The sequence below is a fragment of the Pituophis catenifer genome, unplaced genomic scaffold, assembly GCF_029215685.1.
Source record: "Pituophis catenifer annectens isolate HBS135680 unplaced genomic scaffold, rPitCat1.0.hap2 SCAF_6, whole genome shotgun sequence".
NCBI lineage: Eukaryota > Metazoa > Chordata > Lepidosauria > Squamata > Colubridae > Pituophis > Pituophis catenifer.
Window position 1 is genome coordinate 73,352,252 of NW_027256886.1, and position 25,530 is coordinate 73,377,781.

Here is a 25,530-nt window from a genome sequence, read left to right on the forward strand (position 1 = left end):
TGGTCTTCCAAAAGGCTGTGAAGATTCAACTCTTGCCCCAGTCACTGGCCAAGATATTAGTTATAGGAGGGGTCCTATTTTAGGTTTTCTATAAAGCACTAACTGTTGTATCACTGTCCTCGACTTAATAGTCTTTTGTTTAGTGATAAAAGGTTTTGTTTACAATGGCACTGAAAAAAGTGACTTTTTTTCACACTTATTTATCATTGCAGCATCCCCATGGTCACGTGATCAAGAAAAAGAGCCTTGGTGGCGCAGCAGACTAAAGTGCTGTTAAGTAGCAGCAGCTGCCTGCAATTACTGCAAGTTCAAATCTCACCAGGCTCAAGGTTGACTCAGCCTTCCATCCTTTCGAGGTAGGTAAAATGAGGACCCGGATTGTGGGGGCAATAAGCTGACTTTGTATAAAAAAGAACACCGCTTGGGGGGGCCAAAAGCCCTACTAAGCAGGTATATACAAAAGTATGAAGGCTATTGCTTAACGCATTGTAAGCCGCCCTGAGTCTCCGGAGAAGGGCGTCATATAAATTGAACCAATAAATAAATAAATAAATAAATTCGGGCGCTTGGCAACTGGATATTTATGATGGTTGCCATATCCTGGGATCATGTGATCACCTTTAGCGACCTTCCGGCAAGCAAAGTTAATGGGGGAAGTCAGATTCACTTTACAATCATGTTACTATGCAGGGAGTCACTTAACAAATGTGGCAAGAAAGGTTATAAAATGGGGCGAAACTCCCTTACCAACTATCTCACTTATTAATTAAAATGTTGGCTGCAATTGTGGTCGTAACTTGAGGACTACCTGTATTATGATTATTTTTATTTAATTCAGATTGTGCTTTGAGGCTTTATTTTTCATTTTTTTAATGGACTGTTGTCAGTTGCCTGGATTTATGCATTTATGATGGACGGCCATAGAAATCCCCTTTATAAATAAATAAAATCAATTAAACAAGCACGCGTGCCAATTTGAAAGAGCAAGCCCTTTTGTTATGACAAAAAATACTAAGAACATACAACAGGGATATACAAAAAATGTAGAAGCTTAATGCTTTGAAACAACTTGGCATGGAAAGCAATTAAAGGCATAAAGCCAAACTAGTCAAGTCCCAGAAAATCATGCACTAAAGCCATATTTAAAACAACTTTTACGAAACCATCTTTCCTCTTCTACCCGAGCAGATTGAAGATATTTTTTAACAGCTGCTCTTCTCAAAACTAAAACTCATTTTACAGCACAAAAAAAGAAGAAGAATGCATGGGTATATAGGAAAAAGTGTCAGTCAAGACCAGACGCGGGCTTCAAAAATTTCAACAACGGGTTCTTTGCCCGGTTGTTGGGTGGGTGTGGCCTAGTCGGCCTCCTGCACCATAGTGGGCCCCCTGTTTTCGCCTTCCCCAGGCTCCAGAGGCTTTCCTCGAGCTTCTGGGAGGGCGAAAACTGCCTCCCCCAGGCTCTGAAGGCCCTCCAGAGACCGGAAACGGTCCTGTTTTTTCCCCCTCCCCAAGCCTATGTGTGGGCCCTGCACTTACCTCGCATCAAAAACGGGCCATGTAGAGACTCCTGGGATGGGCGGGGTGGGCAGGGCCAACCAGGGGTGGGATTTGGAGATTCTCCAAACTGTCCATAACGTTACTTACAGGTTCTCCCGAACCCGAGCGAACCCGTAGCAGCCCAACCCCGGTCAAGACTCAGGAGAACACACAACTAAACCAGATATAGGACCATTATTTTCAAAGTGTGGAGAAACAGCAAGGATATCATGATGGCCGGGTGGTAGTATGTTTGGAAAAGATGCAACTTTCCAAACAGACATGAAATTATCTTTTTAATTATTGGATGGAGGAGTTTCACGCAAATGACTTCTGGAAATCTATCCTGATTGTATGAAGCTGTTTACCTCTCTTTGGTGGACGGACGTGGTAACTCAAGTCATTAATTACTAGTTTGAACTCGTCAAGAAGTAGGAGATCTATGCTTGTGGAAGCTGCTACTCGTGTCCCATCTGAAAGCAAAACAGGAATAGATGTATTAAGAGCTAGATATGATTTATTAATATTCCAGCAGTGTTCCATTGCAAATTAGTATATTCTACCTTAGAGAAATGAACTGAAACTATAGTTCAAGGGTTCCAATTTATAATCTCAAAAATACAGGTAGACCTTGACTTGGAGACCATTCAAAGTTACAACAGCGCTGGAAAAAAAATGGCCAGTCCTTTCACTACACGACTGCTGCAGCATCCCTATGGTCACATGATCAAAATTTGGGTGCTTGGAAACTGGCATGTATTTATTTATGATGGTTGCAGCATCCCAGGGCAATACAGCTGCCATCTGCAACCTTCTCAGCTGACTTCCAACAAGCAAAATCAATGGGGGAAGCCGGACTCGCTTAGCGACCACGTGATTCACTTAACAGCTGCAGTAATTAGCTGAACAACTGTGTCAACAAAGGTCGTAAAATCTGAGCACAATTCACATTAACCACCACCTTGTTTAACAATGGGAAATCCTGGTCCCGTAAGACGAGGACTACCTGTATCTCAGAAACTAAACTATTCCTTGTATAATTCCGCCTGATGGAAGCAGAGCTGTGTATGGGCAAAATGGATCATGAGCAAAAACATCAACCAAAATAAGTGGGTAGAGATTTTAAAGGGGCACCAAAGTGGTAGGACGCCTATTTCCTACCTTTTTTAGTTGCAAACAACTTTCCAATTTCAAATGCTTTTTCTCCCCGTGGAGCCCTAAGACCAGAAACAGACTTGAGGGGAAGAGGTTTTTTTTTTTACTGACAGATACTATTACAAGCAAGAAATGGCAAATGGGGAGATCGTTTTAACATCTTTTGTCCACTTTTCTTCCGCTTTTACCCTGATCGACTGACAAATCTTTGGTCAATACAGACAGCATGTGTTCAATATAATTAAGACCTACTATTTTAAACTTTACTTTAAACTTTTTCTATTACATATTTAACTTCCACCTGGTGACTAATGTTCTCTTCTTTGGAACTCCGGTTTGTTTGTAGCAAACCATAGGTCAAAAGTTACATACTATTTTTCTTTCTCCAAAAAACGAAGCGGCTAATCTTACACAACACCAATCCCTATCAATCCCTATAGGATTAGCACGATGTAACAACAACAAAAAAAAAAAGTCAACAAAAGAATGAAATATAGCCACATCAATAGCCAGGAGTATAAATAATCCATCAAGAGCATGCTGGCTGGGGAATTCTGAAGTCCACAAATCTTTTAAACTGAGAAATAGTGATCTAATCTAAAGCCGAAGGAGGTCATTGGGTTCCTTCAGTAATGCTCAGTAGTACCTGGTGAATAAATTGCAACTCGGTCGATTCCCCGGTCTTCTGCCTGGAGTTGTTGTAAGAATACTCCGACGGAGTCTGAGAGAGGTTTAAGTGTAAACTGGCAGCGTTCACGCCGAGAAGGAAGACTCAAGGATATCACTGGTAGCCCATTTTGGTAAATCACTGTAACGTCTGAGAAGGATAAAGAGGGACAATTGAAACAGATTCAGAAAGGCATGTTAAGATATACACTGGTATTAAGTTGAAGCCTATAGACAAAAGGCACATATCACATAATTACTGTATTTTTCGGAGCATAAGATGCTCCAGATATAAGACGCACCTTAGTTTTGGGGGAGGAAAATAAGAAAAAAAAAATTCTGCCTCTGCCTACCAGCATCCATCAGTATTCATCTGGCTAGCATCCTATCAGTGTGTGAGAGAGTTGAGAGCTGTTTCGAAACTGAAACAGTATTTGCTGTGTGAGCAACAAGGAAGGAGACAGCAAGGAGCCTGGGCGTGGCTTAGCTCAACTGTTCTAAAGCTGCGTGGTGTGCTGATCTCTGAAACTGAAACTGAAACTTCTCTCTCCTGCCTGTGTTTTGCTTGTATTTACTACCAAGTTGGAAAACCTGCTTTTGTTATTGTAAATTTACTTCCTGTGTTATATTATATATAAAGAGAAGTTATTGAATCCTACTGAATCAGGTACTTCTGTGTGCTTTCTGGATGTGATTGCTGGTGCAAACTCTGACACTCCTTGCAGCAAATAGCAAACAGCCAGATCAGCTTCAGCACATTATTGCAGCCTGATTCAGCACAAGCAGCTGATTGGCGGGTGGATCGGCCTCCTGGAATACCCCCAATTAGCTGTTCCAGGCTTCAAGGATTGCCAGAGACCATTGCCGCCTCCGTGCCTCACGTTTTTGGCATTGGGTGTATAAGACACACCCAAATTTTCATCCTCTTTTAGGGGAGAAAAAAGTGTGCCTTATACTCCGAAAAATATGGTAGGTGTCCTATCATAGAGAGTTTCATTGGTTTTTCTGAATATTGCAGAGGACTAGGCTAGAGTTTCTTCAGGGCCTTTCCAATTCTATACTTCTAAGATTCCTAGAAGATTGCTAAGTATTGACTTCAACTTTTTTTCTATATGAAGCTTCAATAAATCAATGTTACATTCCTCCTTGAGAAGTGTTCCCTAGGAAAAAAGGTTTTTCATGTAACAATCATTTCTGAACAAGGGTCGTGAAGCAGTAGCTACTTTATTCAAAGTAAATGTTATCCAAGTCCCAGAAGGGAGGAGATAATTGCAGAGATCAATACTATTTTTTTTTATCTTTTAATGACCCCGTAATCCCTTGCATTGGGGTGGAGTCCGGGCAACTGAATGGAATTGAGTGTTTACTGGCCAGATGTCTTTCCTGTCGCCAATGCAGAGTTCACAGCTGATATTTACTCATTGTGCCCAGAGAGAGAGAAATATCTGCCGTTACCTAGGATCGAACTCACAGCCTCCTGATTGTGAGGCGAGAGCTCTACCTCTAGGCCACTGCACCACTCGCAGAGATCAATGCGATATCCCGTTGAATATAGAAAGCGGAATTTCTTCTTCGGTATAAGGGGAAATGGATTTGTTTCCAAAATGTTTGGAGCCACTGTTATAGACACTAAAGAAGATAACCTTGAGGGAGATATGCAAGTTCCATCACCACATCAAGAAGGGGTTAAACTTTTTTTAAAAAGTCCAGAACATCCAGATAATATTGGGAAATAGTTTAGATAGATAGCTCCCTAATTCACTGAATTATAGGAAGAAAGAGAAAGTGCAACCTATTCCAATTTGGAAGATTCTGTTATTATAGCCAATATCAGCAAGAGTAGTTTTTAGCCTTCATGTGAAGTTGATTTCTTGATCTGTTCTATCTAGCAGGACTGACACACATAGAGAGATAGGGATGGAATTTCAGCCATTTGGGATCTGGATAGCTTTTAAGGGAGATCTAAATATTTCATGGAAGTTTAATGCATGAGTTGACTCCCCAATGGAAAAAAAAAAGCACAGTTTTATTGCCAATTTCATCAGCACATTTTAACTGTTGTAAAAGTAAGGCTAGTTACCCCATAATCTGCAAGTCGTTGTCTGTTGTCCACACTTTGTAATATGGTTTAAGTATTGACAGAGTTTTATATGCAGGTCAAAATGAGATGATGGCTTTTAGGTAGCAGATGTGGTTTCATGAAATGGGGATGAATAGCATCAAGGTATTGGGAGAATCAAGCTCTAGAACACCGCCATATTTAAATAATTCCTTCAGATCAGGGGTGAAATCTAAAATTTGTTACTACCAGTTCTGTGGGCGTGGCTTGGTGGGGGGTAATGTGACTGGGTGGGCATGGCCAATTTTTTTTTTTAACTTTTAAAACCATTTTTTCTACAACCTCTTCAGCGAAGAGGTTGTAAAAAATGCTTTCAAAAGGCTCTGATGATCCCAGCTGAGTTGCTTGATCGGCAGAGGCTTTTTTTCTTTTAAAAGCTTCTGCCGATCAGGCAACTCAGCTGGGATCGTCAGAGGCTTTTAAAACCATTTTTTCTACAACCTCTGAAGAGGTTGTAGAAAAAATGCTTTTAAAAGCCTTTGACGATCCCAGCTGAGCCGCACAATCATCAGAGGCTTTTTTTTTTCCTTTTAAAAGCATTTTTTCTACAACTTCTTCAGCCGAAAAAATGCTTTTAAAAGTAAAAAAAAGCCTCTGATGATCGCGCGGCTCAGCTGGGATCATCGAAGGCTTTTAAAAGAAAAAACCCCTTTTTTTCTTTTAAATGCCTCTGACGATCCAAGCTGAGTTGGTACAGCAAGCCTTGGTACTACAGTGGTTTAAAGCACCCTGTTATTAACACAGCTGCCTGCAATTTACTGCTGGTTCGAATCTCTCCAAGGCTCAAGGTTGACTCAGCCTTCCATCCTTTCTAAGGTAGGTTAAATGAGGACCCAGTTTGTGGGGGCAATAAGCTGACTTTGTATAAAATATACAAAAGTATGAAGGCTATTGCTGAGCACATTGTAAGCCGCCCTGAGTCTCCGGAGAAGGGCGGCATATAAATCAAATTAAAAAAAAAAAAAAAAAAAAAAGTTGCCTGATCGTCAGAGGCATTTAAAAGAAAAAAAGAGGTTGTAAAAAAATGCTTTTAATTTTTTTTTAAAAAAAGTCTCTGATGATCGTGCGGCTCAGCTGGGCATGGGGGGGGCAGGGATTTTTGCTACCGGTTCTCCGAACCACCCGCCTCCATCGCTACCGGATCGGGTGATCCGGTCCGAACCGGGAGCATTTCACCCCTGCTTCAGATGCAGTTAAAGACACTTTCCCACCATCCGTTTTAGATATGCCGGTTATGACATAACAATCCACCACTGTTTTATATTAAAAAACCTAAGTCATAAACTTGCTTATTTCCTCAGACATCCTGTTTTTCTATCCTGGAATCTATCCACTCCCGAATCAGTAAAACTATTGATTATTGAAACAATGTTTTGCATGTTGACAAGATGATGCAACTTGTCGGATTTCAAAAAGATATTCCCTATGGAAAGTTAGCCCTTGGCATCTGTGAACCAATTAGGTTTAGCTGAGATAAACAGAGCACAAGCAGTGCCATCAAAAAGGAGAAGGTGGTGGATCAGATTTGATCAATAGCTCCAAATACTTGGGGGAAACACGGGCTGAGTCTTCAGCAACAAATGACCTTTTTTAAAATTTTCGTGCTACCGTTCTTTTTCCTCTCCCGTTCCCCATGTAAAGACCCATATGCAATTTTACACTTTGGTGCTGCATTCAAACATTTTAAATATACTGCATTCTAATTCTGCAGTATTTTCTCTCTTGAACTTAGGCAATGCCATTTTTGCAGCATCAGCAGTAGCATCCATCCATCAATCATAATCTGAAACAAGTGGAACAATTTGGTTACATAAGAAGATATAGCTACATAAAATTGGTGACCAATGACTTCCCTTGATAAACTGAAAGATCTATTCCTGCTAATTACTGTATTTTTTCAGGTATTTCAGGTATTCCACCCAAAGTGGGTGGAAATGTCTGTGTGTCTTATGGAGCGAATGTTGTCGAAGCCACGCCTACCATCTGGCCCCCACCCTTCGGCCTCTACCTCCCAGCGATTTGCCTCCTTGCAACAAACAGCAAACAGCCTGGTCAGTTTCAGCACAGCCTGATTTAGCACGAGCAGCTGTTTGGCGGTTGGATCTGCCTCCCGGAATACCGCCTTTCAGCTGTTCCAGGCTGCGGGGATCAGCACCACCCATCGCCGCCATCCATTGCTGCTGCTGCCTATCGCCGCCTCTGCATGTCCCATTTTCGGCATCCGTGCACCCCATTTTCAGCCCGTTCTGAAAACTGCGGCAATAGGTGGCAGTGGCAATGGACGGTGACGATCCCCGCAGCCTGGAACAGCTGATAGGCGGTATTCCGGAAGGCAGATCCAACTGCCAATCAGCTGCTTGTGCTAAATCAGGCTGTGCTGAAACTGACCAGGCTGTTTGCTGTAAGGAGGCAAATTACTGGGAGGCAGAGACAGATTTTTTTTTCTTGTTTTCCTCGCAAAAAGCTGTGGGTCTTATAGTCTGGAGTGTATAGTCCAAAAAATATGCTATCTTTCTTTTCTTAAAAAGGTAAGATTTTTTCTAAAGGTAGACCTCAATTTGTGACTGTTCGTTTAACAATGGTCAAGAACTACAAAGGCATCGGAAAGGGTGCTATACAACCTGTGAAGCATTTCCAGTTAGAATAACATAAAATAATAGGGCTGGAAGGGACCTTGGAGGTCTCATAGTCCAACCCCCTGCTCGAGCAGGAGACCTTGTATCATTCCAGATAAATGGTTGTCGCAAAGTGTTGCATTGCCACCACCATGGTCATGTGATCATGCAGGAGACCCTATACCATATCAGTCTTTTCTTAAAAACCTCCAGTGATGAAGTACCCACAACTTCTGAAGGCAAGCTGTTTCACTGGTTAATTCCTCACTTGCTCTCCTTGTTTAGTTTCTTGTCCTACCTTCAGATGCTTTGGAAAATAAGTTATCTGCTATAACATTCCAACATGGCGGTATAGATTCCATGCAATGGTGGGTTTCAACCAGTGTTGGTTCGCTCCGCGCAAGTGCATCATATTTCACAACAGCTGAGGCACGGCAATCCGCTCTGCCGCGCCTATCAGCTGGGATAAAAACGAACGAATATAGGTAGGTATAGCGCAGGGGCTGGCGGGAGGGCCCAGCTCACAGTCGGAGCGAACTGGTTTGTTCTCGCGTCACCATTGCCGCTACCGGCTCACCCGAATCGGGCCGAACCGGGAGCAACCCACCACTGATTCCATGTCTTACCATTATTTCACATTTCACCTGGTTGTTTTGCAGCATTTTCCACAACCAGGTGAGTCACAGACAGACAGCAGGATAAAGGTTCACAGGGCGTGACCACAACCGTTCTTAAATACAGATTAAGGTGTATTAAGAAGCAAATACCACTAAAGGAATTTGGTTAAGAAACTCAACCAATATTTGTTAGTCACACATGGTAGGTGAGGTGAACTCATGAATGCACAGCAGAGAAAGCTGAAATCTGTCAGCTTAAGATCACATCTGCATTTCAAATTCAACCCGGGATACCGAAAATAAAGCAAAGGTCTTAAAAAGCACCGGTTGTGAAAATTTCATCAATGGATATATTTGCAAAACAGAAAGAATGAAGAACAGTAATAACTGCACCGTATATATATATATATATATATATATATATATATATATATATATATATATATATATATATATATATATATATATATATATACACACACATACATACATACATACATACATACATACATATATATATATATATACACACACACACATACATACATACACATGCATACATACACATACATACATACATACATACAAGCTGGCTTTTGAAGGAGAAGCAGCAGCCCAGGTGTGCGCGAGACTGTCTGCAAAAGAAACCTGACCTTCAGAACAAAGGCAGAAGCTCCAAACAGCCTTCCCACAGCTTACAAAGATGCAGTCTTGGAAAAGGAATTATTTGGTTTTTGTCGTGAACAAATAGCCGTGGAGAAAGATCCTTAACAAAGCAGAATATGGAAAGGAAAAACAAATGACCCTTCCCCCAATAACGGTGCACCGCATTTTGCACTTCGGTATTGTGGAAAGACCAAAGAAAGCAAGATGCCTCATTTATTTCTTTGAACAGAAAAAGGGTTAAAAACACACACATACACACACCTAGAACTATACCAGATCTAAGTTAATCTCCTCTTTCAATTTTTTTTTCATTTTAAAAAGTACAATTAATTAAGCTAAAAAACAAATTCCTTGAGCATCCGAAAAAAAATCCTTTAAAGAAAGGTTTATAGATATGGTACTCACCATTAGAGGGCACTACAGTACTGCAATAGACAGCTCCCATCGCCTGCAAAGGAGGAAATCTTTGGTGCGCCTAGAAAAAAAAAATGAACATTTTTTTTTTGTTAAAACAGTAAATGCTTGGTTGCTTCAGATGACCTATGCCATGATACTTCATCTTGCTATCTCCTAACAACTACAGCATGGAAGATAGTAAACCAGGTTTAACAATGGAAGAAAAACTCATCATTTGATGTAGATATTCTCCTAAACCAGTTCTCATACCTTTCATTTTTGATCGTCGGATGGTTAAAAAGGCAAATTAGGCGGACCTTAAATCTTTCAGTGTACTTTGGGGATGAATTTCTATTTGGGGTTAACAAATGGAGAAAAGACATTCATAGGCGGGAACTTTTTATAATATTGGACAAAACCAAGAATGGAATGCTGCATTAACAGGATGGGCTAGAAATGGAGTCATATATCGCCACTCCTTGTTTAGTGACCACATTCTGTTCCAAGTGACCAGGCTATTAAATGAAATGGTCACTAAGTGAACACATGACTGAGAGACAAAGAGATGATGTGAAGACCATTGTTTACTGATGTTTCATTCGAATAAAATTCTCTCAGACAGCTATACTGGTGTTGATCTCATTAGACCATAGAGCAGGGGTATCAAACTCAATTTCATTGAGGGCCACATCAGGGTTATGTTTGACCTCAGGGGGTGGGGTGGGGTGAGCATGGCCAGCTCAACGTCACTCATGTCAGGGGCACCTGTGGTGGCCCGAGCGCTCTGCCAGCTAAAACGGGCTCCCGAGCTCCATTTATGGCTGCGACGGCCTCCTGCAACCCTCTTGCCAGTGAAAATGGATCTCGGGAGGGCAGTGTGCAGCCCTCCTGAGTTCAGTTTTCACTGGCAGAGGCACTGTGAGCTGGTCCTTTGCTGTTTCCAGGGCGGCCCCATGGGTCAGATCTAAGCACCCCACGGGCCTTCAGTTTGACACCCCTGCCATAGAGTCATAGGGCTGGAAGGGACCCTAGAGGCCTATTAGTCTAATCACCTGCTCAAGGCAGGAGACCTTATACCCATGATGGCGAACCTATGGCACGCGTGCCACAGGTGGCACATGGAGCCATGTCGCCTGGCACGCCAGCTTAGCTCTGGGAGTCTCTGGAGGCTGGGGACAGCAAAAAACATCACTTCCTGTCCAACTGCAAGTTGGGAAATGGGCCATTTCGGGCCTCCGGAGGGCCTCCGAGGGGGTGGGGAAGGCTATTTTCGCCCTCCCAGATGCATAGAGAGGATCTGGAGCCAGGTGAGAAAGAAAAACGGGCCATCACGTGCCAAGAGCGGGTGAGGGGGAGCACTTGCATGCGCGGGGCAGGGCACATAGAATTATGGGTGTGGGCATGCATGCACGTGAACCTCCCCTGCCCCCCCCTTTCCTGGCACGTGATGGCAAAAAGGTTAGTCATCACTGCCTTATACCATCCCAGTTAAATGGTTGTTCAGTTTATTTTTGAAAACCTGCAGTGATAGATCAACCACAATTCAGTTGAACTCATACCAAGCAGCCATTCCAGCACATGCCCATGAAAGCTGTTTGTAAATGAGCACATTGGCCAGAAAATGATTTCTTATTACCATTCATTACCATTGTATTTGCAAATGGTTTTTAACCAAGGTGGTCATTAAAAGAGGAGGAGGGGGTATATTTAGCAGTCTCAGCCAGTATATCTAACATCAGATTGATCAGTGTGGTGCATTTTATGCAAGCAAATTTACAGGAGAAATGTGAATATATATACACACATTAAAATAGAATTACAATGGGGAAAGAATAAGAACACTAGGAAGTACCGATAAATCTGTATTAACTGCACACATTTGCCTTGTTTATTGAATTAAACCACATCACAAAGATATGGGGCTGGCAAATAATTGAGATTAAAGCTTGCTGCTTTTTAAAGTCATATGCATCTGTTACATATAGCATGATTTTCATACATTGGGAATAGTGATCAAATAATCCTTTTCCCAAGGACTTGTTAATAAATGTGTGTTTTGCAAAAACAAACAAACAACTAGAGGACTTGTTGCAAGTCACTTTTTTTTTCTTTCACACAAGTTCTTAAATATTAAAACCTGCACTCTAACCCATTCTATTAAGTCTAACTTGCACACTTAAACATTCTTTGGCAGATATGAGACCTATTTTGAAACTGCTTACTTACAAATAAAACAATTAATACAGTTTTGATAAATTCTACGGTTTACTTCTTAATGAAATCCTTGCTTTTCAAGACATCGTCCAAAAAGACTGTGCTGAAATCTACAGTGTTTATATTTTGTTAAGATCATCTATATCAATATAGCTGAAACAAGGAAAACTGTCTTGGTCAAAAGCCGTTGATATTTACTCAGAACAAACACAAACGTTATGAAAAAGTACTTTAATGTGGAGCACCATCCATCATTCTGTGGATTGAAGAAACTATTTTAGCACTGAAAAAATAGCAAGTTCCTCTAAGTTCCCGGCGCCGATCTCATTTAGCTCCTTGGTTTACCGAGGAGCTGAGGGAGTTGAAGCGCCGGAAAAGACGCCTAGAGAGCAGTTGGAGGGCCAGCCGTTCTGAATCGGACCGGACACTGGTAAGATCTCATATTAGGACTTACCTAGTGGCGATAAAAGCAGCGAAATGTAGCTATTTTGCTGCTCTTATTGCGTCATCAGATAATCGCCTGGCCGCCCTGTTCAGGGTGACCCGCTCCCTGCTCCACCAGGAAGCGCGGGAGGACCCCTTGGAGGGTAGAGCCGAGGATTTTGTTCAATATCTGTATGACAAAATCACTCAGATTCGGGAAGATCTGGACTCCGACTGGGTAGTCTCAGGAGGAGGGACAGGGGCAGGTCTTGAGAATGTTATCTGGGATGAGTTTGATCCTGTGACCCCTGAGGATGTGGACAGGATTCTGGGTAGACTGAACGCGACCACTTGTTTATTGGACCCGTGTCCCTCCTGGTTAGTGCTGGCTTCTCGGGAGGTGACACGAGGCTGGTTCCAGGGGATTATAAATGCTTCGTTGGGTGAGGGTGTCTTTCCTGCCGCCTTGAAAGAGGCGGTGGTGAGGCCTCTCCTCAAGAAGCCATCCCTGGACCCGGCAATGTTGGTAAATTATCGTCCGGTCTCCAACCTTCGTTTTGTGGCGAAGGTTGTTGAGAGTGTGGTCGCGAAACAGTTCCCCCAGCACCTGGATGAAACAACGTATCTGGATCCGTTCCAGTCGGGTTTCAGGCCCGGGTACAGCACGGAAACGGCATTGGTCGCGTTGGTTGATGATCTCTGGAGGGCTCGGGACAGGGGGTGCTCCTCTGTCCTGGTCCTGTTAGATCTCTCAGCGGCTTTTGATACCATCGACCATGGTATCATGCTGCACCGGTTGGAAGAGTTAGGAGTGGGAGGCACTGTGTTACGGTGGTTCTCCTCCTTTCTCTCTGACCGGTCGCAGTCTGTGTTGACAGGGGGACAGAGGTCGACCCCGAGGCCCCTCATATGTGGGGTGCCGCAAGGGTCGGTCCTCTCACCTCTCCTGTTCAACATTTATGTGAAGCCACTGGGCGAGATCATCCATGGTTTCGGGGTGGAGTACCATCAGTACGCTGACGACACCCAGCTGTACATCTCCACCCCGGATCACCCCAACGATGCCCTTGAAGTGATGTCCCGGTGCCTGGAGGCCGTACGGATCTGGATGGGGAGGAACAGGCTCAGGCTCAACCCATCCAAGACCGAGTGGCTGTGGTTTCCGACGTCCCGGTATAGTCAGTTGACACCATCTCTGACTATTGGGGGCGAGTCACTGGCCCCCACGGAGAGGGCTCGCAACTTGGGCGTCCTCCTGGATTCACGGCTGTCTTTAGAAGAGCACTTGACGGCCGTGACCGGGAGGATTTTTTATCAGGTTCGCCTGATTCGTCAGTTGCGTCCCTTTCTGGATCGGGACTCGTTACGCACAGTCACTCATGCCCTCGTCACCTCCCGCCTGGACTATTGTAATGCTCTCTACATGGGGCTCCCCTTGAGGAGCACCCGGAGGCTCCAACTGGCGCAGAGTGCGGCCGCGCGGGTGGTAATGGGAGCGTCATGGCGCTCCCATGTGACACCTCTCCTGCGCGAGCTGCACTGGCTCCCGGTGGTCTTCCGGGTGCGCTTCAAGGTTTTGGTTACCACCTTTAAAGCGCTCCATGGCTTAGGACCTGGTTATTTACGGGACCGCCTACTACCACCAATAGCCTCCCACCGGCCAGTACGCTCTCATAGAGAGGGACTCCTCCGGGTGCCGTCAGCCAAACAATGTCGGCTGGCGACCCCTAGGGGGAGAGCCTTCTCTGTGGGGGCACCTACCGTCTGGAATGAGCTCCCCCCAGAGATACGGAGGATCCCGGATCTGCGCGCCTTCCGCCGCGCTGTGAAGACTCTTTTATTCCATCAAGCAGGCTTGGCCTAATCTCCTCCCTCTTTTAATACATAAATTTTAAATCTGTTCTTAAATTATTGGGGTGTTTTAATTTGTCTGGGCCAAAAAATGATTTAATTCGATTTTAACTGGTTTTTAAATTTTTGTATTTATGTATCTTATTGCTTGGCTGTTCACCGCCCTGAGTCCTTCGGGAGTAGGGCGGTATACAAATTAAATAAATAAAATAAATAATAAATAAATAATAAATAATTTGCAATGTGGCAGCAGCCACTCCACAGGATCTGGCCATCAGACATTTTACTGTCTAGAGTATCTCACTAATACAGCAGTACAGTAAACATTTGCTAGCTGTCCAAATCCAGCATTATGCTTTCTAAGATTAAAAACAGTCAAAGTGAAACCTTGGTATTTTGTATAAATACAGGATCAACCACCCTCTGGAACAGCAAACCACTAGAGATAAAGATGGTGTTAGGAAAGCCTTGGAAATCTGGCTTTGATTCCCAAACCTGGGCTTGTTTGTATTTTTTGATGGCCCGTTTTATTTGGACTTCGGCAACCAACAAATAGGAATAAATACATACATTTAAAGGACTCTAAAGATCAAAGAGGGAAAACATCAGTCTCTCTCCTCAATGTATTAGATATAGCATCTCTACATTATTTTCATGTTGATCAACATTTTTGTTCATCCCATCTTCCAGGGGACTCATGGAGGAGTAAGTTTAGAATAAGAAGTGTAATATAAAAAGCATGTAGAAATGTGTGGGATTCAATATTGAAGGGCATGAAGATATAGTCATGCAGGAAAATTCACAAATCATCTTAAAGTCTTGTTGGCTAACTTATAAATTGGTCCATATTCATTTAGGTAATATTTTCATTGCCACAGCCTCTGCTATGCCAGAAGGAGAAAATAATGCTTATTCTGATATCTTATTATATTATTCTGATATAGGTAAAGGTAAAGGTTCCCCTCGCACATATATGCTAGTCGTTCCCGATTCTAGGGTAACAGGAGCTCACTCCGTTATGCAGCACTAGGGATTCGAACCGCTGAACTGCCGACCTTTCGATCGAAATGCTTAGCGTATTAGGCACTGAGTCACCATGTCCTTTTTATTCTGATATATAATTACATTATTAGTAAATATAATGCCTGTACTACCAGCAAGAACTAGAACAATACACTTTTAAACATTCTGAATGAGTGTTTCAATTTTAAAACAGCACAGATCTTTTAGGTATACTGTCTCACTTGTAAAAAAAAAGGTGTGTTTTATAAAACCGCCCTGAGTCTCCGGAGAAAGGTGGCATATAAATTGAACTAATAAAAGCTACGGTACTACTAAAAGCTTTTCAGATTCCATTCTTTGGATTAACAAGAGTTATAAACCTCCCTAATTTGATTAACTTTTCCCAATCATGCTTCTTGCTGCATTTTTAGAAGAGCACTTTCTTGTTGAAAGCTCTTAACATTGTTAATGTTAAGTCTTTTATCCTGGTAAAACTCTTTTTACCTGTCCTAGTTCAAAAATTCTAAGTTGTATATGTCGGCCTGTTTGGATCAGAGATTGCAAATTAATTCACTTTTGAATTACGGAATATACCGATAACTATACTGATATACCTGTTTTCATATGAAATATTATTCTGAATTAAAAAGATTAAAGATACGCAAACTAATACGGATATCTAATAGAAAATCTCTTCTACCAAAGTCGTTCAGCAAGTCTTACTGCTCAATAAAATTTAACTGGGAACATATGAGCATCGTGTGTGTTGGGGGTTGCCATTAGATTGTGAGTTTTGGACTACATTCTGACTTCCAATTTCTTTTCTGAACAAAGTGTGAGGAACTAACGACAATGCTACTTCCTGATAGTATTAATAAGTACTTTCACCTTCCTTGTTCCTGGTTGCCTTAAATTTTCATCTATGCCTATGCACTGACAACTGCACTGAATAATTAGTGCACAATTAAAACTTAACTGAAAATCAGGATGTAAATTTGATTTTCAAAGAACCCTGAAACTAATGTTTGCATTCCTCATAGCATAATTGCATACATTGGATACAAATGCATACATTGCATTTGTATCCAAGCAGCCACAGATTCTTGCCTTCCAACATTTCCTGTGAGTTAGGCCTGGCTGAGAATGAATTAAATTTCTCTTTGCAGTATATTCATACTCTTATTAAATAGAGTGAAACCAACTTACATGTTTACATATGGTAATTGCGAGTAGGACATGCTGGTTGCAGTTGCTTCCAATATTTAGCATACTTGATGAACATATTCTAAAAACCCCTGGAGATAATTTTGTACATTTCCAATTTCTTATTTTAGGACCAAAATCTAGCATTGGCACTCAGTCAGTCAAATACCAAACCTCTGAAAGAGATTCTACTTGCAGACAAAGAGACAAAGACTAGTTGATAAGAAAGTTGAAAATATTTATATCACAACATTGTATGTAGATTCTCAAAAATGATTCAGTTCTACTGATCTAGAGTTCAGCCAATTAGCTGCCTATGGCAGGAAAGAAAGAAAAAAAAAACTTGCTTCCAAGCTCTCCACTCTGAAATAAAAATCAATTTTTGGCTCACACAAGCAGTACCTCAAAATCTATTGGCTATAATCCCAGTAACATTAGAGATTGCTTTCAGCTTTCCTGAAGCAATCTTTGACTGTCAAGTAAATGGTGTGCAAAACCATGCTTCAGTTGTGTGCGTGCATGTGTGCACGAATCTGTGTGTGAGTTTATGTCTTATTGAGTAGTAGCCATTAGGTTAATATGGGTAATTTAACAAACTATGTATAGAGGCTAAAAAAAAAAACAACCCCTGAACAATTAGTACTAAATGAATTTCAGTTGGACAACAAATAGCTCTGATGATAGGGAGTGATTTTCTTTCTATTATATCAGCTCAGGGCAATATTTAAGATCTCAAAATTCAACATAATGCAATCAGAAAGTTTTTAAAATTATACTGTTCCTGTTTCCACTGAATTTTTTTTTTACAGGAAACGACCTGTTTGTTCTGATAGCTGGAGTGCAATGGAATATGGAAACTGGTTTTATCTTGAATCTGAAAGAAAATGCTGAAAAAAAACCCTTGTATGTTACAATGACAGCAGAAGATCAAATTTTGCTAATTCAAAGGCTAGGGAGTACACAGATAAACATATTTTACATATGCATGTGTATTGTATATATGAATATAAAATTCGTAAAACAATCAGTAGATAATATTCTCCTTTTTAAATAGAGAAATAGCAAGATGAGAACAGAGCTGAGTACATATTTCCATCCAATCCCAAAGTATTCAGGCAACAGAATATCTTTCTAGCTCATTCAAATTCCTGTATCCTATACTTATGCATTATAAAGCTCTCTGCTTCAGCTAGGAATTATAAAACATTCTCAACACGTAACTGTCTTTTCAATCCTGCAAACAGTCCTTGTTTACAGGTCTTGCCTTCTAAGTGTCTGTTCCAATAGCTTGATTACCTCAGGCCTCTGAATACCCAGAACTTACCATTTAAGGTGAAGTAATGAGTTTAAGGACAAGTGAAAAATTTGGACAGTGAATCACAACTAGAATTACAATTTTTTTGTCCACGTTTCCTTGCCAAATAAGCTACAACTCAATTGTAGCAATAATGTAATGAAGATGCTTGATAACTAAAAAAAAAAAAAAAAAAAAGTATTTAAGGACATTTTGATTCTTTCACTCCAATTTCCAATATTACCTATTTGGGATGAGTTAGGATCTAACTACATATTATTTTTGAAGGGGTTCAGTTTTAAAGATAGTCACATACAATGTACACATGGTGTCTATAAAGTTAAGTTTTGTGCAGTTTGAATTTTTAATAACTTCACTTCTGTGTAAGATATAAACTATGTGTTGTGCCACAGAAAGGAAATTTATTCAAGAATTAAATAAAACAAATATTGTTAGGATAACAAATGGGATCTGTGCTACAAGTAAAACACAACTCCAGAGTCTGTTCAGATAACTTCAAAATTGTGTTACGTTTTACCTTCCAAAAGATGGTAGATATGCTGAAAAATAACATTCCTACAAAGATACATGCTGACTCTTAAGTAAATTTCTTTGATGTTATATTTTGCATCTTCTCTCAGATCAGATGTCACTTAGTGTGCTATTGAGGAAGAACTGAAGACCTTCTGGTTTTATATATTAATAGTGTTTATGACACAGCTAGATTAAAGCATTTGACATGTGCTGATACTGACATTCAGGAAAACAAACTCCAAAGCTGCAAAGATGGAATCAGAGTGGGAACACAGAATGTACAAAGCATGAGTGTGATAAAGCTCTACACCAGGAGTGTCAAACACAAGGCCCGTGGGCTGGATCCGGCCTGCGATGTAGTCGGATCCGGCCCGTGGGGCTGTCCTGGAAAATGTAAGGGGCCGGCCTGCATCACTTCGGCCTGGTCTACCCAATGCAAAGACGAAACATCGGGCCAACATGGCTTTGGCCAGGTCTACCCAGTGCGAAGAGAAAACATGCCAGCAGTTTGCGGAGTGGCGTCAAGCTGGCCATGCCCACCCAGTCCGCCATGCCCACTCAATGGTGTCAAGCTGGCCATGCCCACCCAGTTGGCCATTTCTCTAAGGAGAAATTTCCTGACAGAACAATTAATCAGTGGAACAACTTGCCTCCAGAAGTTGTGAATGCTCCAACACTGGAAGTTTTTAAGAAGAAGTTGGATAACCATTTGTCTGAAGTGCTGTAGGGTTTCCTGCCTAGGAAGGGGGTTGGACTAGAAAACCTCCACGGTCCCTTCCAACTCTGTTATTCTGTTGTGTTCTATTCCACATCACAATTTTTTACACTTATGCTTTGGTTTCTAAAACATTATTTCAACAAGTTCAAGTTTAACAACGCTTAGACAACACATCACAATCGAATTAGCTTAAATTAACAGCTGCATGAATTTAGTAAACCATATGGAAGCTGATGTTTCTATGTTTTTCTATTGAATTTATAAAAGGGTATAGGTTCTGAGACCCTTAATATTTTAAATTTAATACAGTGCAGCCACTTCCTTAATTTTTGGGTAGGAAGCTTACAAAGTGCAGTCACATTATTGCACCCATGTCAAATTAATTTTTTAAAAAATGTGGAACTAGTTTGAAAGGCAATTTGAAAACTGTTTGAATACAGATGTCTCACTATTAACCTACATGGGAATACAGCAAGCTAAATATGAATTGAAGAATATGTTATCATATCAAACTGAGTTTATGTTAGATTAAATTAGTAGTAAGTAAAATGGTAAAATACCAAGTATTTGTCAAATACCACATATTTCACTTGGACAAATATATTTAATTTGAGAACTTATCTGATGAAGATAAAGAGGGGTTTAAGTAAAATTGACATTCTGCAGTTGGATTCTTCACAATTATTATTCTTTTGAGCACAGATGGGATGAAAAAAGTGATTTGGAATATAATATTAGAACACCATTCCTTGTGGAATAGTAGAAAACATTCATTTACTAGATTATACGTTATATGCTAATTATCAACCTGTTTTATTGAATAATGTTGATAGGGAAACATTAATTGCTAACAGGTTTTAATAAGAATTCTTTTCACCAGTAGAATAATCAGCTTCATCAAAACTACTCAGATTATATTCAACTGTAATTTGAATCAGCTGAATAAAAATAAAAAATGCAAAACTGCAATTCTATTGCTAAATGTGGAAATTTACAGATAATATATACGCATCACCTCTGGATTGCCTAAATAATTTATCCATAATCTCTATAAGCCCTCCTGCCAAGCCAAAATGGAAGATAATGGCCAAATTGAAAGATATTCTGTTAACTGCTCCACACTGAAATTAATACTTCGTGTATTGAATTTATCATATGTACTGAATTTATCAATTATTTTCCCCCTATGTGAGCTAGACATTCCCTTATTGATAGAAGCATTAAATATTTACCTTAATGAATTTGGCTATAATGTGAGCTGCTAGACCAGGTTAGGATAATGAAATCTGGATGTTTGTCAATACAAATGTAATTGTGGATAGAAATATTGAATATTTAATTATATATATTTCATATATACTATATATTTAGTATATATGATATTTATTTTGACATTTGTTTAGACTCCTTAGTTTGTAGTATTGGACAACAATACAATACCCCTGGGCTTGTCTGTTGCATAATTCATTAGAATATAAATTGGTATATTATGCTGATGATATACTGGTAATATATGCGGATGTCATTTTTAAAGCTCATTCCTTCCATCAGGTTCTGTATACCTGATTGACACATTTGGGCAAAAGGTGTGATACTTGTTAACCAGTCTACCAGAATTTATGCCAATAGGCAAAGATTACTCTATTAACAGACTAGGTAATTATCATTTGGCAAATCTTGAGTTATAGCACTATACATATCTCTTGATTACTACCAAATTCAGTTTATGCAAAGTCTTTTTCTAGGGCTCTTCTAGGAATATTCATATAGGACACTTTTAAATAATTAGATGGCTTAGACTTCAAAATATAATATAGTGTATCTTTCTGTTACTACTATATTGATTCAAAATATGGTATTTTTTTCTGGAAAATCGCTTTCTTTCCTGTTAAATTAATGCATAATCTGAGCTAATGTATAACACCTTATCAGATCGTGAAGATAAGAACATAGGAAAAATGGGATTAGTAAAAATTATTGGGTTGGGGAGTCAAGAGGAAGATCGCACCTACGTGTGCTTAGTTTTGTGTGGTGACATCTGTAGCAGTGGTGGGATTCAAATTTTTTTACTACCAGTTCTGTGGGCGTGGCTTGGTGGGCGTGGCATGGCTTGGTGGGCATGGCAGGGGAAGGATACTGTAAAATCTCAATTCCCTTCCCACTCCAGGGGAAGGTTACTGCAAAATCCCCATTTCCTCCAGATCAGCTGGGACTCGGGAGGCATAGAATAGATGGGGGCGGGGCCAGTCAGAGATGGTATTTACCAGTTCTGTGAACTACTCAAAATTTCTGCTACTGGTTCTCCAAAACTAGTCAGAACCTGCCGAATACCATCACAGATCTGTAGAGAAGCATAGCCATTTTTGACAAATAAATCAGAAGAATCTCTAATATACTCTTACAGATAGTCCTTGTCTTACAACCGGTTGCTTAGCAACCATTCAAAGTTGTGAAGGACCTCCCTGGAGGTTTCTATGACTGATTTGAAGCTCCCACTGTTGCCCTCACAGTCATGTGGCTATATTTACAACCTTTTGTAGTGTGTCATGGCCACATGACTGTGCTTTATGACATTTTTGCTGAATGTAGTCATTTACTTCTGGAGTTCAGCAAAATTGGCCCATAGTGAACCATTCTTTTGATTAATGACCACGGTATTCAGTGAGTGACTGTGGCGTCCTTGTAACAACCAACACAAAAAGGTTGTAAAATCGGGTCAGTCAGCCTTGGTAGTACAGTGGTTTAAAGCACCCTGTTATTAAGAACAGCTGCCTGCAATTACTGCAGGTTCGAATCTTGCCAAGGCTCAAGGTTGACTCAGCCTTCCATCCTTTCTCAGGTAGGTAAATTGAGGACCCAGTTGTGGGGGCAATAAGCTGACTTTGTATAAATATACAAAAGGATGAAGGCTATTGCTTATAGCGCATTGTAAGCCGCCCTGAGTCTCCGGAGAAGGGCGGCATATAAATCAAATTAAAAAAAAAAATGTGACTCATTTTACAACCATCGACGTACAACTGTGATGGATAGAGTCCATTGCAGTCATAGGCCGAGGACTATCTGTATAACATTTCTTCTTAGTAAACAGTATATGAATAATTAATTGAGAAGTTGTCAATTGAAATGAAACTTCAAAGAACTATTTTTCTATCATATATGCAAAGTTCCTCTTTTCTTTCTGCTAGTATTTACTCCAAATACATATTTATTAAGCAAATAATAAACCCAACGAAGGTTCTTAAATTATTGCTATGTTCAGATTGACCCCACCACATTGTTCACAGATGGTAGCTACCAAAAGAGGAAAGATAATATTCTTCTAAGCAATTTTGCCTTGAGTATGGTATTTCATCTCTCATTTAAAGCCATATAAAAGACCACGCCCACCCCCGTTTTAGAAAAGGGAAAAAAAGTCACGATATGCCACGTGACAACAACGTGACACTGCAAGTTTGACACCCCTGCTCTATTGCCAAAAGGAAATTCTCCCATTCATCCTAGGAAAATTTAAAACATTAAAATAAAAATAATTTTTTAGGCATGTTTAATTAGAAGCTAATAAAATGTTTGCAATGAAGCATTTTAAATCAACTCTCAAAGAATGAATACAATTATCAGATTGAGAATGTACTTGTATTGTTTCCTAGACATATAATACCATATTGTACTATAATGTAGAGTAAAAATGTTTAAGAAACATAGCTATACATTAATTTTGCTATTCATATTAAAGTTTCTTTAAGAAACCAAACAATCTATGGACATATAAAACTAATAATATAAATTTCACTTCCTCTTAAAACTGTGTTCCTTAACATCCATTCTCCAAATGATCTAGTGTACATTTTATCCTTACCCATAAATGTATATATTTTACAACCTATTGTAAATTATTTTCAACTGTATTGTTCTCAAGAACTATAAAAAAATTGAAGGAATTCTTATCATTCCCATCATGACAATGATCCTTTCAATGGTGTGAATAGAAGAATGTGGTTATATGTCTCCAATCTGGTTTCTAAATGCAGGGCAGATATTTGAAAATCAATTTTAAAGGCATTATATTCAAAATGATAGACCTTAATACTCTTCTTCCCTGCAGTAATTTTTGGTTCAATAATGATGATACTAAACCTCCAATATTGCTTAGCAATAAATGTCAGCTCCTCGGGGAATCATTTTTTAAAAAATATAGCATAATTTGAATGTGCTGTAAATGTTAATAATACTAGACATCCCATGTTCCATAGAGTCATTGTTTCAGAAACTTTTCCTCACCTAAACAGAGAAATAGAATGACCAAGGGGGGGAGGGGGGGAAGCAGTGGGAGCAGGTATGTCTTTTGACATCCAGACAGTTTTCTAACTGAATCTTTTTGTGGGAATCTGGGGGAGCACCCTCCACCCCTCCCACAGTAAGTGACTGCTGCTGGGTGGGAAGGGATGAGGGATTGCAAGATTGCAAAAATGGTTGCTCTAGTTAAAGATAATGAAAATGAGATCCCATTTTCATGATCTTTAACTAGGGCAACCATTTTTTACCTCAAATGGGCTAACTTACATAATGTGCCCAAAGTTTTGGTGTATTCGGGTCTTTTCCCGTGTAAGATTGAGAGTATCTTGGCGACGTTTCGACGAGGTCCCACTCGTCATCTTCAGGCTGGAGATGACCAGTGGGACCTCATCAAAACGTCGCCAAGATACTCTCAATCTTACATAGGAAAAGACCCGAATACACTATAAAAGTCAATAAAATCCCCTTTAAAAAACCCCTTCAGTCCAATCCGGCCAGGCCAAATAACCATGTTTTGAGGTCATGGCGGAAAGAGCGAAGGTCAGGGGCCATCCGGAGCCCCAGGGGGAGCTGATTCCACAGAGTAGGCATGCCCACAGAGAAGGCCCACTCCCTGGGAGTCGCCAGCTGACACTGTCTGGCCAACACGACTCCAAGGAGGCCCTCCCTGTGAGAGCGCACCGGGCGATGGGGAGCTGTCGCTGGCCGCAGATGGTCCGCCAGGTGCCCCGGGCCTAAGCCATGTAGGGCTTTATAGGTAATTACCAGCACCTTGAATCTCACCCGGAGGGCAACCGGTAGCCAATGCAGGTCCCGCAGGAGGGGTGTAACATGAGACTGTTGGGACACTCCCATCACTACCTGCACGACCGCATTCTGCACCAGCTGAAGCCTCCGGCTGGTCTTCAAGGGCAGCCCCATGTAGAGAGCATTGCAGTAGTCGATCCGGGAGGTGATGAGCGCATGAGTGACTGTGCACAGGTCATCACGGTCCAGGTAGGGGCGCAACTGGCGCACCAGACAAATCTGAGCAAATGCCCCCCTGGTCATGGTCGTAACATGGTCGTCCAGAGTCAACCGTGAATCCAGGATATATTATTAAAATATTAATATTTTAATATTAATATTAAAATATTAATATTAAAATAATATTAAAATATTAATTTTTGCTCCAAAAGACACATTGAGGCTTGTTTTCTGGTTAGGTCTTATTTTTGGGGAAATACAGTACTAAATGCAACCATCTGGCTGACAGTCTTAACTTAGCTTATTTTTTTGGGTGTGGGGGGATAGGGCTTATATTACGAGCAACCCAAAAAATCATGCTAGGACTTATTTTCCGGTTAGGTTTTTTTTGCGTACACACACACACACACACATATTAGAGGATTATTTTAATTAATAACTGTCTTCTGAGGACAATGCCCACACAATAAGTGAAACCAAGACATATATCTTCCAATAAATTGATGTAGTTGGTTTGTGCAGTAAGCTACAGCGACATATGTATTTTGCAGAGAGAATTGGAATTTTGCTCTCATTGATATTGTACAGGGCAAGCTGAAGGAAAGGATGATGTTTCGTTAGAATGGAGGCCTCTTTTTCTGGCAAAGACTATACTCATGGAGTACAAAACCTATCATGGAATCACCTTAGAAACAAATAAGAAACATCACTTAGAAGACACAAGGAAGCACGATGTTTTTAGGAAGTTTGTTTACAACAAGAACTGCCATCTTTTTACTCCTTCCTTATTTTTCATGAAGGTTTATCAGAATTTAAGTTCAGGAGCCCACCTTCCAGGTTAATTCACTGACTATATGATTTAATTTTGAATCAATCTCCAAGGCACTGTTGTTAATAGCAACAAATGCAAGAGGAAAATACTGGTAATCTATTCTTTCCTGCTCGGTAATATTAAATTTAAGTTGCCTGGAGATAGACCCACAGAAGCAGAAATAAATCTACATTCTCATTATCTACTTGCAAGCTACATTCATTAAGTCACACAAAATTTGTACTTATCAATGCTACAATTCAGAGTCACTGAATTATTTTGTGACATCTTTACGAAAAGGAATTATAGACTAATGAGTCCATGTCATTCCAGTTTTTCAGACCTATAACATATTCTGTATCATAATTATTTGCAGTCCTATTCCCTGCATCCTTATCCTACAGAAACATTCAAGTCTGCTTAGCGATATATAGTTCACTTTAAACAC

The 25,530-nt window shown here is 40.5% G+C and overlaps 1 protein-coding gene across 1 annotated transcript in view; it reads right to left on the reverse strand.

The window, feature by feature from the left end:
• Window positions 1–25,530, reverse strand: part of MCU (mitochondrial calcium uniporter) — a 127,192-nt gene that overhangs the window by 14,028 nt on the left and 87,634 nt on the right. The window contains exons 2-4 of the mRNA XM_070945710.1: window positions 9,783–9,852; window positions 3,341–3,511; window positions 1,908–2,012 (exon numbers count right to left, since the gene is read on the reverse strand). Coding sequence (XP_070801811.1) covers window positions 1,908–2,012; window positions 3,341–3,511; window positions 9,783–9,852 — 346 coding nt within the window. The remainder of the gene's footprint in view (window positions 1–1,907; window positions 2,013–3,340; window positions 3,512–9,782; window positions 9,853–25,530) is intronic.